Genomic DNA, 13,691 nt, shown 5'->3' on the forward strand with positions numbered 1-13,691 from the left:
GAAGCCGACGGACAGGAATTCCCTGTTACGCGGAAACAGCTTCCACCCTACACCCCTGAAAAAGAGTCTCCTATCTGCCAATACAGTGGCATATGCAGGATCTGTAGTACACAGAGTGACTATGACAAGCGTACTGTCTGGTGAGCGCTTCAGACAACGGTGTTGTCCAGAGTATTTGCTGCACGACGCACTGGACAGTTACAAAAATATGACCCAGGATGACAGCCTCACTCCCAAACCTCCCCACCCCCCCTGATCAACAAGTCCTTTGCTTTCTTCAATACTCCTCACTTGGCTAACAGTTTGACCACATAAACACTGGTACATCTTGAGCACTGACCAGACCTTTGCAGGTTGTGGATCTTCCACCGGTGCCAAGTAGCACCTTATATATCAGAAGCTTCTACAGCCATGACATAATTTTCTGGAATTTTCAAGCTGTTTAACTTAGTCAACTTAGTGTATGTAATCTTCTTGCCCACTGGAATTGTGAGACAGTGAATTATAAGTGAAATAATCTGTCTGTAAACAATTCTATTATTCTACATTGTAGAAAATGTATAAAAACCTGTTTTGCCTTTGTCATTATGTGTTATTGTGTATAGATTGATGAGAGAATATTTTTTTAGAATAAGGCTGTAACAAAATGTGGAAAACATCAAGGGTTCTGAATATTTTCAGAATGCACTGTATATATTTGATTTTCTGTAACTACTACAGTGGAGGGAGGTATACAGGAGGTATACAGTGACCTATTTCAAAAAAACAACTTGTATCTACGGCCACTGCACGTAATGGTCACATTGGCGGGTATTTCAAGCTTCCAACATAATACTTTTTACTGTTGCCTGAAAAGGTTCTGGATAGAACCAAAAGGGTTCTATGCTTGCTTCATATATGGCACCCGAAAGGTTCTCTCTATATATATATCAACGCAACATGTAAAGTGTTGGTCCAATGTTTCATGAGCTGAAATAAATTGTGCCAGAAATGTTCCATACACACATAAAGCCTTTTGTCTCTCAAATTGTGTGCACAATTTGTTTACATCCCTGTTAGTGACCATTTCTCCTTTGCCAAGATCCACTTGACAAGTGTGGCATATTACACAGGTGCACCTTGTGCTGGGGACAGTAAAAGGCCACTCTAAAATGTGCAGTTTTGTCTCACAACACAATGCCACAGATGTCACAAGTTTTGAGGGAGCATGCAATTGGAATGATGACTGTAGGAATGTCCACAGAGCTGTTGCCAGAGAATTGAATGCTCATGTCTCTACCATAAACTGCCTCCAACTTCGTTTTAGAGAATTTGGCAGTAGGTCCAACTTGCCTCACAACCGCAGACCACGTGTAACCATGCCAGCCCAGGACCTCCACAGCCGGCTTCTTCACCTGCGGGATCATCTGAGACCAGCCACCCAGACTGCTGATGAAACTGAGAAGCATTCCTGTCTGTAATAAAGCCCTTTCGTGGGTAAAAACTCATTCTGATTGGCTGGGCCTGGTTCCCCAGTGGGCTGCGCCCCTGTTCAGTCATGTGAAATCCATAGATCAGGGCCTAATGAATTGATTTCAATTGACTGATTTCCTTATATGAACTGTAACTCAGTAAAATCGTTGATATTGTTGCATGTTGCGTTTATAGTTCAGTATAGAAACTAAATTGGTTCCATATAAAACCCTATATGGAACACAAGGGTTCTATATGGAACCAATTTTGGTTCAGTGAAGAAGAACCCAATCGGGTCTGATCAAAAAACTACAAAAGGCTTCTACGCAGAACCTTTTAGGGTTGCCTTTATGAAGCAACCAATAAAACACTTTTGGTTCTATCCAGAACCTTTTATTCTGAGTGTAGGTTTTAACTCGGCCCGATCGTATACATATATAATCCTTTATAACTATATGTACCGCTGTGATTAATTATGATTGACTAAGTACAAAGGTGAATTGAACTGTCTTCGTAAATACATGTATAATGTTGAGCCAAATATCTAGCCTGGGAGTTCAATTCAGGGATGATGTCACTGAAGGACGGGTGGATTTGCAGTGATTTATTATCTGAGACCTTTTTAACGTTTATCCGCTAAAGCACAATCTGTGTATTTATAGGCAAATATGATGATACCTTTGGGTTCCCTCGAAGTTAGTCCTAAAGTACGTTTTGTACTGTAAATTCTGTACATGGTGTGTAGGCAGGAGGCTAGAACTCCTCATTACTGGGTGGGCGATGGTACTGCGTGTCTGAGCAGGCTATGCAATTAATTAAGCCATCCAAAGTATGCACAGCCAGTGCGTGAGTGCAACCTATATCACACATGGAAAGGCTCCCTCGTGAAAGAGATCGTGGTCTCAAGGGGACTCCCAAATTAATGAATAAATAGACCGTCGCTAATTTGCATTTTTATTTTATTTTTTTATCTATGGATTTCCAGCCTACCACTGCGCAAAGTGGCATAGCACTATACCACGACCAAGTGTATTCACAACAGTCTTGCTGACGAGCAGTGCGCGCTCCGACTGCGCTGATGCGTTTTCATTGGGTAGCAGCCCAGTGAACTTGTGCGGAGAGACGGAGAGAGAAGGAACCTGCGGGGTCCATTTAACACCAGTAGAGTGCACTCCGCTCCACGCGCGCTGGGTCACTTCTCGAGGAAGAAACGGACTGGTTTCTCCCCTGCCTTTGCTGCACCTCCGAAACATTTTAATGGATCGGGATCCGTTTGAAGGACAACAGCGAATCTCCTCTCATGCCAGTGCGTGTTTAACGTTGGGAGGGAACAAATCTCCACTGTTTCGTTTCGTTTTAACGATTGAACACTGCGGTGTACAGTCCGACGTTTCACTTGGATTTTAGGAGTTCAAGCGCGGTGTGCGCTCATTCCCCTAACCATGGAATTATGGATAAAGTTGATGGTGTTGTACGGTTTCTGTTTAGGGGCAAGTGCTGAGAATGACGGCAGGTAAGTGCACACATCTCCACATATGGTTCAATAGGCTACAATTCATTATTTTTTGTTTAAAAACATTCTATCAATTATGTTGTTTTTGGAAGTGTTCAAATTGCGTTGGTGATTGTGGAATGTGGAGAAGGTGTTGCTCTCATAAACTCTGAGCGAGTTTTTAAAGAGGTTAATGTGACCACGGAGATGCTATTGATTCCTAATTCCATGAACGCGACTTCCACATAGTGAGCATATGAGTTTGCAATGCATAGACTGAAACGTTGCTGACGTGCTGAAATGATTCGGGCTGTAGTCGCACTTGACGTACAGTGGAAGGAATAGACCTATACCAGTGTAATCTCATTTTCATAAATAATAACATAGTTGTTTATCTGGAGTGAATGGTGTACTTTTATATATATATAAGAAATGAACATGAATATATGTTTGTAATGTTTTTGCTGGTGGTTTTTGTTTGTCATTCTTTATGTGGATCTACTAGGTCTATGTTAGTACGTAGGCCGAATACCACAGAGTTTCTTAACCATCTTTGGTAATACACAGTGTTTCGCTCTTTAGGCCTACATTTGGAGAAACCGAGTAGCCAGCAGCCGACTTTCTTTGCAAAGTCAGTTTCTTGGATTTCCCTCCCAATGAGCTGATATCACGGTGACAGCACCTACCTTGTCGGGTGGTTCATGTCCAAACACGAATCCGGTGAAGTATTTGGAAAGGAGAAAAGTGCCCAATCTAAAGAATGTTCCTGAGATTGAAATCTACATCTACCTTATCTGGTGCAGCTGTCATTTTTTGTCTCTCTCCATAAAAGGAATGTTATACAGCTCTTAATAAGCAGTAATAAAAACATCATACTGACGAATTCCATTTTAGGTCATTGTATATAAAACGACCTATATAATTTTTTCTACCTATATACACAGTAAGCCCTCTGGTATTCCAGATATGTATTCCTTCAGGATACGTTTTCAAGCTTGTTTATTAATAAGACAGGTTCACTTTCACTGGACTGGCGCCAATGCACTTGCCTTGCAGTATTCATCATCATAAAGGCTGTTTCCTTTGGGAGAGTGATACAGTAGACTGAGGAACTGAGGCTAGGTTGCATCCTATATGGCACCCTATTCCCTGTGGAGTTCCCAATGGGCCCTGGTCCAAAGTAGTGCACTATATGGCACCCTATTCCCTGTGGAGTTCCCAATGGGCCCTGGTCCAAAGTAGTGCACTATATGGCACCCTATTCCCTGTGGAGTTCCCAATGGGCCCTGGTCCAAAGTAGTGCACTATATGGCACCCACCCTGGATTCCCTGTGGAGTTATGGCACCCAATGGGCCCTGGTCCAAAGTAGTGCACTATATGGCACCCTATTCCCTGTGGAGTTCCCGATGGGCCCTGGTCCAAAGTAGTGCACTATATGGCACCCTATTCCCTGTGGAGTTCCCAATGGGCCCTGGTCCAAAGTAGTGCACTATATGGCACCCTATTCCCTGTGGAGTTCCCAATGGGCCCTGGTCCAAAGTAGTGCACTATATGGCACCCTATTCCCTGTGGAGTTCCCAATGGGCCCTGGTCCAAAGTAGTGCACTATATGGCACCCTATTCCCTGTGGAGTTCCCAATGGGCCCTGGTCCAAAGTAGTGCACTATATGGCACCCTATTCCCTGTGGAGTTCCCAATGGGCCCTGGTCCAAAGTAGTGCACTATATGGCACCCTATTCCCTGTGGAGTTCCCAATGGGCCCTGGTCCAAAGTAGTGCACTATATGGCACCCTATTCCCTGTGGAGTTCCCAATGGGCCCTGGTCCAAAGTAGTGCACTATATGGCACCCTATTCCCTGTGGAGTTCCCAATGGGCCCTGGTCCAAAGTAGTGCACTATATGGCCCCTATTCCCTGTGGAGTTCCCAATGGGCCCTGGTCCAAAGTAGTGCACTATATGGCACCCTATTCCCTGTGGAGTTCCCAATGGGCCCTGGTCCAAAGTAGTGCATTATATAGGCAATAGGGTGGCATTTCGGATTGGATCCTCAATCTGAGTGCTGGTCCTATGGTGCATTGAAGACAACCTTTATTCGGTATCTCCATAGGATAGAGTTTCAGGTCTCACACTATAATTGGATTAGACTCCGTACAAATAGCAATAGAGTGAGACAGAGTTGGAGAGTATTTCTAAGACGTGATATTACTCGAATAGTGATCGCAGTTGAGCATTTTAATTTGGTTTTTCACCCCCATTTATTGTTGTCACAAATAAGGTCTCAGAGTCAATAGAATATATCTTAGGGATTGATAGCGCTGAACTTTCCTACCTGTCTGTCGTTAAACACTGGTTGGGGCGTGTGTGTGTGTGTGTGTGAAGGTGAGAGTGTGTGAGTGATTGTATGTGTTTGTGGATGTTTACTCCAGGTTCTTGGTCACAGTGTCTAATGTTAGGTAATGTTAATGTGTTGTGACAGGACCACGGTCCCAGTCTGGTGAGTTGTGCTGATATTTCCCCATGATGCCCCTCCCTGCCCAACCCATAATGGTCATTTACATTAAAGGAGCAGCATACGTAATTAGCGTCTCCCTCTGATGGAGCGCGGCTTGTCACGCGGGTCATTATTGGCCTATTTCCCCGGTTATAAACCTGGCCTGCTGACTTCAATCTAAATTCATAGGGAGAGGGTCCCGTGAGAACACTGTGGAGGAAAGTCATTTATTATCTGAACTAGCTGTTTGGAGGAGAGAGCTAATGGGCTAAGCTAGCAACTGAGGGGGGCGTCACCGCTCACCGGCCAGCCACAGCAAGGTCGTTTTGTCCTAGTGGTAAATTGGCTCAAAACAGGCCTGATTAATTACTGATTAACTATACCTGTAATTCCCTGTTGAGGGGTTTTCATTACTCATCAACATTGTTGTCAGTAATGTTTAGTCCAAGAATGAAAAATGGCGCTTGGCCAATCTTGTTGTGATGTGGTCTATAAGTGATTCTGTATTGTAATCAGGAAATGGGCTATCTGAGGTAAGGTCACAACACTTTGCCTCGATGAAAGACTACACATCAGATAACATTTAAAGGACTAGTTCGCTTTTTTTTTAAAGCCACAATCCTGAGTTTGTATGTCAGACCATTAATCAGACCATTGAACCGCTAGGATGAGATATTTTATTCTAGTTGGAGAAAATCCAGATTCCCGCTTTAAATAGCCACTACTAATGGAGGCTATTTCTCTATGATGATGTCGCCACATTGCTTTGCTCCAGACACAGCCAATACATTCCAATCCTCCTCTCTCCAAGTTGCTGCTACAAACCATGTCCTCACTCTCCTTCCAAACATCCTTATTCTAACAACATTAGACCTTCAAAGATAGACAGACCTTATTTTATCCCCCAAGGTTGACGTTAAAATACGTGAATAAGTGTATACAGAGAGAGCAAGCCATTTTCCTGGACATTGGTCAAAGTAATTCAGCAGGACTAGTGAAAAAGGCTACATGTCAACCGGTGCTTACAGAAGTGTGTGGTACTAGTCGTTTTCAGAATAGAAGCGAACCACTTTCATGAACATTTATGAAGCGATGCGCTCTTTAACATGAGTGTGCTACTTGTCCTCAGATATTTAGATTAAATGTGTATGCAAAGGTTGTGTGTGTGTGTGTGTGTGTGTGAGAGAGAGAGAGAGAGAGAGAGAGAGAGAGAGAGAGAGAGAGAGAGAGAGAGAGAGAGAGAGAGAGAGAGAGAGAGAGAGAGAGAGAGAGAGAGAGAGAGAGAGAGAGAGAATGTGTGTGTGTGTGTCACTGTCAAGCAACATAGTGCCACTTAAGTGTCGGGTACTGCTATATGAGCAATATGTCATCCTATTCATTGTCAAACAGCAGAGATGCCTATCTCTGCTGGCCTATCTCACACACACACACACACACACACACACACACACACACACACACACACACACACACACACACACACACACACACACACACACACACACACACACACACACACACACACACACACACACACACACACACACACACACGCACACACACACACACACACACACACACACACACACACACACACACACACACACACACACACACACACACACACACACACACACACACACACACACACACACACACACACACACACACACACACACACACACACACACACACCGGGGCTAGATGATGGACTAGCATGGATCCTTTCCCCAGCGTCTGTTGTGAAGACCCTGTCTAGTGGTTTGTTTTCCTGATGAGGCACCAATGGAATGCCAAACGTGATAATTCTGTGCTTCAGTTCCTTCACAGCTTACTGCAGTGTAGTATTATTCATACACAGAAGGTCAGACATAGACATGGATAAAGAAGGATGAAGACATACATCTATCTGATCTGCCGTCAACGCAATTATTCTACAGCGCAACGTGTTCAGAATGATTACAGTGATAACACATTATGAATTTTACATGGAGAAGTTGATGGGACATCACTCCAACATACCGTAGTGTATAACTGGCCTAGTCATAATTCAGTTCTACTTTGATAAATCGTGTTATAACAGCACAGTTGTGTGCATGATTCTGCCGTGTTCCAACAGCCGAGGGCTAAGCTCAGTTTTATGAAAGATGGAGAGAAAGAGATGGAGGGAAGCGTGGTAGAGATGGAGAGAGAGTGGTAGAGATGGAGAGAGAGAGTGGTAGAGATGGAGAGAGAGAGTGGTAGAGATGGAGAGAGAGAGTGGTAGAGATGGAGGGAGAGAGTGGTAGAGATGGAGAGAGAGAGTGGTAGAGATGGAGGAGAGAGTGGTAGAGATGGAGGAGAGTGGTAGAGATGAGAGAGAGAGTGGTAGAGATGGAGAGAGAGAGTGGTAGAGATGGGAGAGAGAGAGTGGTAGAGATGGAGAGAGAGAGTGGTAGAGATGGAGAGAGAGTGGTAGAGATGGAGAGAGAGAGTGGTAGAGATGGGAGAGAGAGTGGTAGAGATGGAGGGAGAGTGGTATAGATGGAGAGATGGTAGAGATGGAGGGAGAGAGTGGTAGAGATGGAGGGAGAGAGTGGTAGAGATGGAGAGAGAGAGTGGTAGAGATGGAGGGAGAGCGTGGTAGAGATGGAGAGAGAGAGTGGTAGAGATGGAGGGAAAGAGAGAGATGGAGGGAGAGCGTGGTAGAGATGGAGAGAGAGAGTGGTAGAGATGGAGAGAGAGAGTGGTAGAGATGGAGGGAGAGCGTGGTAGAGATGGAGGGAGAGAGTGGTAGAGATGGAGGGAGAGAGTGGTAGAGATGGAGAGAGAGAGTGGTAGAGATGGAGGGAGAGAGAGTGGTAGAGATGGAGGGAGAGAGTGGTAGAGATGGAGGGAGAGAGTGGTAGAGATGGAGGGAGAGAGTGGTAGAGATGGAGGGAAAGAGAGAGATGGAGGGAGAGCGTGGTAGAGATGGAGGGAGAGAGTGGTATAGATGGAGGGAGAGAGTGGTAGAGATGGAGAGAGAGAGTGGTAGAGATGGAGGGAAAGAGAGAGATGGAGGGAGAGAGAGTGGTAGAGATGGAGGGAGAGAGTGGTAGAGATGGAGGGAGAGAGTGCTAGAGATGGAGAGAGAGAGATGGAGGGAGAGAGTGGTATAGATGGAGGGAGAGAGTGGTAGAGATGGAGAGAGAGAGTGGTAGAGATGGAGGGAGAGAGAGTGGTAGAGATGGAGGGAGAGAGTGGTAGAGATGGAGGGAAAGAGAGAGATGGAGGGAGAGCGTGGTAGAGATGGAGGAGAGAGTGGTATAGATGGAGGGAGAGAGTGCTAGAGATGGAGAGAGAGAGAGAGATGGAGGGGAGAGTGGTAGAGATGGAGGGAGAGAGTGGTAGAGATGGAGAGAGAGAGTGGTAGAGATGGAGGGAGAGAGAGTGGTAGAGATGGAGGGAGAGAGTGGTAGAGATGGAGGGAGAGAGTGGTAGAGATGGAGGGAGAGAGTGGTAGAGATGGAGGGAAAGAGAGAGATGGAGGGAGAGCGTGGTAGAGATGGAGGGAGAGAGTGGTATAGATGGAGGGAGAGAGTGGTAGAGATGGAGAGAGAGAGTGGTAGAGATGGAGGGAAAGAGAGAGATGGAGGGAGAGAGAGTGGTAGAGATGGAGGGAGAGAGTGGTAGAGATGGAGGGAGAGAGTGCTAGAGATGGAGAGAGAGAGAGAGATGGAGGGAGAGAGTGGTATAGATGGAGGGAGAGAGTGGTAGAGATGGAGAGAGAGTGGTAGAGATGGAGGGAGAGAGAGTGGTAGAGATGGAGGGAGAGAGTGGTAGAGATGGAGGGAAAGAGAGAGATGGAGGAGAGCGTGGTAGAGATGGAGGGAGATGGTATAGATGGAGGGAGAGAGTGGTAGAGATGGAGAGAGAGAGTGGTAGAGATGGAGGAAAGAGAGAGATGGTAGAGATGGATGGAGGGAGAGAGTGGTAGAGATGGAGGGAAAGAGAGAGATGGAGGGAGAGAGTGGTAGAGATGGAGGGAGAGAGTGGTAGAGATGGAGGAGAGAGTGGTAGAGATGGAGGGAAAGAGAGAGATGGAGGGAGAGAGTGGTAGAGATGGAGGGAGAGAGTGGTAGAGATGGAGGAGAGAGTGGTAGAGATGGAGGAGAGAGAGTGGTAGAGATGGAGGGAAAGAGAGAGATGGAGGGAGAGAGTGGTAGAGATGGAGGGAGAGAGTGGTAGAGATGGAGGGAGAGAGTGGTAGAGATGGAGGGGAGAGAGTGGTAGAGATGGAGGGAAGAGAGTGGTAGAGATGGAGGGAGAGAGTGGTAGAGATGGAGGAAGAGAGAGAGATGGAGGGAGAGAGTGGTAGAGATGGAGAGGAGAGAGATGGAGGGAGAGAGTGGATAGATGGATGAGAGAGTGGTAGAGATGGAGAGAGAGAGTGGTAGAGATGGAGGGAGAGAGTGGTAGAGATGGAGGGAGAGAGTGGTAGAGATGGAGGGAAAGTAGAGATGGAGGGAGAGCGTGGTAGAGATGGAGGGAGAGAGTGGTAGAGATGGAGGAGAGAGTGGTAGAGATGGAGGGAAGAGTGGTAGAGATGGAGGAGAGAGTGGTAGAGATGGAGGGGAGAGAGAGTGGTAGAGATGGAGGAGAGAGTGGTAGAGATGGAGGGAGAGAGTGGTAGAGATGGAGGGAGAGAGTGGTAGAGATGGAGGGAGAGAGTGGTAGAGATGGAGGGAGAGAGTGGTAGAGATGGAGGGAGAAGTGGTAGAGATGGAGGGAGAGAGTGGTAGAGATGGAGGGAGAGAGTGGTAGAGATGGAGGGAGAGAGATGGAGGGAGAGAGTGGTAGAGATGGAGGGAGAGAGTGGTAGAGATGGAGGGAGAGAGTAGAGATGGAGGGAGAGAGTGGTAGAGATGGAGGGAGAGAGTGGTAGAGATGGAGGGAGAGAGTGGTAGAGATGGAGGGAGAGAGTGGTAGAGATGGAGGGAGAGAGTGGTAGAGATGGAGGGAGAGAGTGGTAGAGATGGAGGAGAGAGTGGTAGAGATGGAGGGAGAGAGTGGTAGAGATGGAGGGAGAGAGTGGTAGAGATGGAGGGAGAGAGTGGTAGAGATGGAGAGAGAGTGGTAGAGATGGAGGGAGAGAGTGTAGAGATGGAGGGAGAGAGTGGTAGAGATGGAGGAAGAGTGGTAGAGATGGAGGGAGAGAGTGGTAGAGATGGAGGGAGAGAGTGGTAGAGATGGAGGAGAGAGTGGTAGAGATGGAGGGAGAGAGTGGTAGAGATGGAGAGAGAGAGTGGTAGAGATGGAGAGAGAGAGTGGTAGAGATGGAGGAGAGAGTGGTAGAGATGGAGGGAAAGAGAGAGATGGAGGGAGAGAGTGGTAGAGATGGAGGGAAAGAGAGAGATGGAGGGAGAGAGTGGTAGAGATGGAGGGAGAAGTGGAGAGATGGAGGGAGAGAGTGGTAGAGATGGAGAGGAGAGAGAGATGGAGAGAGAGAGTGGTAGAGATGGAGGGAAAGAGAGAGATGGAGGGAGAGATGGAGATGGAGAGAGAGAGTGGTAGAGATGGAGGGAGAGAGTGGTAGAGATGGAGGGAGAGAGTGGTAGAGATGGAGAGAGAGAGTGGTAGAGATGGAGGGAGAGAGTGGTAGAGATGGAGGGAGAGAGTGGTAGAGATGGGGGAGAGAGTGGTAGAGATGGAGGGAGAGAGTGGTAGAGATGGGGGAGAGAGTGGTAGAGATGGAGGGAGAGAGTGGTAGAGATGGAGGGAGAGAGTGGTAGAGATGGAGGGAGAGAGTGGTAGAGATGGAGGGAGAGAGTGGTAGAGATGGAGGAGAGAGTGGTAGAGATGGAGGGAGAGAGTGGTAGAGATGGAGGGAGAGAGTGGTAGAGATGGAGGAGAGAGTGGTAGAGATGGAGGGAGAGAGTGGTAGAGATGGAGGGAGAGAGTGGTAGAGATGGAGGGAGAGAGTGGTAGAGATGGAGGGAGAGAGTGGTAGAGATGGAGGGAGAGAGTGGTAGAGATGGAGGGAGAGAGTGGTAGAGATGGAGGGAGAGAGTGGTAGAGATGGAGGGAGAGAGTGGTAGAGATGGAGGGAGAGAGTGGTAGAGATGGAGGGAGAGAGTGGTAGAGATGGGAGAGAGAGTGGTAGAGATGGAGGGAGAGAGTGGTAGAGATGGAGGGAGAGAGTGGTAGAGATGGAGAGAGAGAGTGGTAGAGATGGAGGAGAGAGAGTGGTAGAGATGGAGAGAGAGAGTGGTAGAGATGGAGGGAGAGAGTGGTAGAGATGGAGAGAGAGAGTGGTAGAGATGGAGGGAGAGAGAGTGGTAGAGATGGAGGGAGAGAGTGGTAGAGATGGAGAGAGAGAGTGGTAGAGATGGAGGGAGAGAGTGGTAGAGATGGAGGGAGAGAGTGGTAGAGATGGAGGGAGAGAGTGGTAGAGATGGAGAGAGAGAGTGGTAGAGATGGAGGGAGAGAGTGGTATAGATGGAGGGAGAGAGTGGTAGAGATGGAGAGAGAGAGTGGTAGAGATGGAGGAGAGAGTGGTAGAGATGGAGGGAGAGAGTGGTAGAGATGGAGGGAGAGAGTGGTAGAGATGGAGAGAGAGAGTGGTATAGATGGAGGGAGAGAGTGGTAGAGATGGAGGGAGAGAGTGGTAGAGATGGAGAGAGAGAGTGGTAGAGATGGAGAGAGAGAGTGGTATAGATGGAGGGAGAGAGTGGTAGAGATGGAGAGAGAGAGTGGTAGAGATGGAGAGAGAGAGTGGTATAGATGGAGGGAGAGAGTGGTAGAGATGGAGAGAGAGTGGTAGAGATGGAGAGAGAGAGTGGTATAGATGGAGGGAGAGAGTGGTAGAGATGGAGGAGAGAGTGGTAGAGATGGAGATAGAGAGTGGTAGAGATGGAGAGAGAGAGTGGTATAGATGGAGGGAGAGAGTGGTAGAGATGGAGAGAGAGAGTGGTAGAGATGGAGAGAGAGTGGTATAGATGGAGAGAGAGTGGTAGAGATGGAGGGAGAGAGTGGTAGAGATGGAGAGAGAGAGTGGTATAGATGGAGGGAGAGAGTGGTAGAGATGGAGGGGAGAGAGTGGTAGAGATGGAGGGAGAGAGTGGTAGAGATGGAGGGAGAGAGTGGTAGAGATGGAGGGAGAGAGTGGTAGAGATGGAGGGAGAGAGTGGTAGAGATGGAGGGAGAGAGTGGTAGAGATGGAGGGAGAGAGTGGTAGAGATGGAGGGAGAGAGTGGTAGAGATGGAGGGAAAGAGAGAGCTGGAGGGAGAGAGTGGTAGAGATGGAGAGAGAGAGTGGTAGAGATGGAGAGAGAGAGTGGTATAGATGGAGGGAGAGAGTGGTAGAGATGGAGAGAGAGAGTGGTAGAGATGGAGAGAGAGAGTGGTATAGATGGAGGGAGAGAGTGGTAGAGATGGAGAGAGAGTGGTAGAGATGGAGAGAGAGAGTGGTATAGATGGAGGGAGAGAGTGGTAGAGATGGAGGGAGAGAGTGGTAGAGATGGAGATAGAGAGTGGTAGAGATGGAGAGAGAGAGTGGTATAGATGGAGGGAGAGAGTGGTAGAGATGGAGAGAGAGAGTGGTAGAGATGGAGAGAGAGAGTGGTATAGATGGAGGGAGAGAGTGGTAGAGATGGAGGGAGAGAGTGGTAGAGATGGAGGGAGAGAGTGGTATAGATGGAGGGAGAGAGTGGTAGAGATGGAGGGAGAGAGAGTGGTAGAGATGGAGGGAGAGAGTGGTAGAGATGGAGGGAGAGAGTGGTATAGATGGAGGGAGAGAGTGGTATAGATGGAGGGAGAGAGTGGTAGAGATGGAGAGAGAGTGGTAGAGATGGAGAGAGAGAGTGGTATAGATGGAGGGAGAGAGTGGTAGAGATGGAGGGAGAGAGTGGTAGAGATGGAGGAGAGAGAGTGGTAGAGATGGAGGGAGAGAGTGGTAGAGATGGAGGGAGAGAGTGGTAGAGATGGAGAGAGAGAGTGGTAGAGATGGAGGAGAGAGTGGTAGAGATGGAGGGAGAGAGTGGTAGAGATGGAGGGAGAGAGTGGTAGAGATGGAGGAGAGAGTGGTAGAGATGGAGGGAGAGAGTGGTAGAGATGGAGGGAGAGAAAGAGATGGAGGGAGAGAGTGGTAGAGATGGGAGGGAGAGAGTGGTAGAGATGGAGGGAAAGAGAGAGCTGGGAGAGAGTGGTAGAGATGGAGGGAGAGAGTGGTAGAGATGGAGGGAGAGAGTGGTAGAGATGGAGGGAAAGAGAGAGTGGTAGAGATGGAGAGATGG

The 13,691-nt window shown here is 47.8% G+C and overlaps 1 protein-coding gene across 8 annotated transcripts in view; it reads left to right on the forward strand.

The window, feature by feature from the left end:
- Positions 1-2,695: 2,695 nt before the first annotated feature.
- Positions 2,696-13,691, forward strand: part of LOC124020727 (nephronectin-like) — a 70,212-nt gene continuing 59,216 nt past the window's right edge. For 5 of the 8 annotated variants that reach the window (XM_046335981.1, XM_046335984.1, XM_046335982.1 and 2 more), the window contains exon 1: positions 2,697-2,965. In XM_046335981.1, coding sequence (XP_046191937.1) covers positions 2,895-2,965 — 71 coding nt within the window. In that variant the 5' untranslated portion in view covers positions 2,697-2,894. Of the gene's footprint in view, positions 2,966-13,691 lie in introns of all 8 variants that reach the window. The other 3 variants (XM_046335978.1, XM_046335979.1, XM_046335983.1) reach the window with 2 other exon arrangements.

This window comes from Oncorhynchus gorbuscha, unplaced genomic scaffold, assembly GCF_021184085.1.
Source record: "Oncorhynchus gorbuscha isolate QuinsamMale2020 ecotype Even-year unplaced genomic scaffold, OgorEven_v1.0 Un_scaffold_891, whole genome shotgun sequence".
In the NCBI taxonomy this organism is placed as follows: Eukaryota; Metazoa; Chordata; class Actinopteri; order Salmoniformes; family Salmonidae; genus Oncorhynchus; species Oncorhynchus gorbuscha.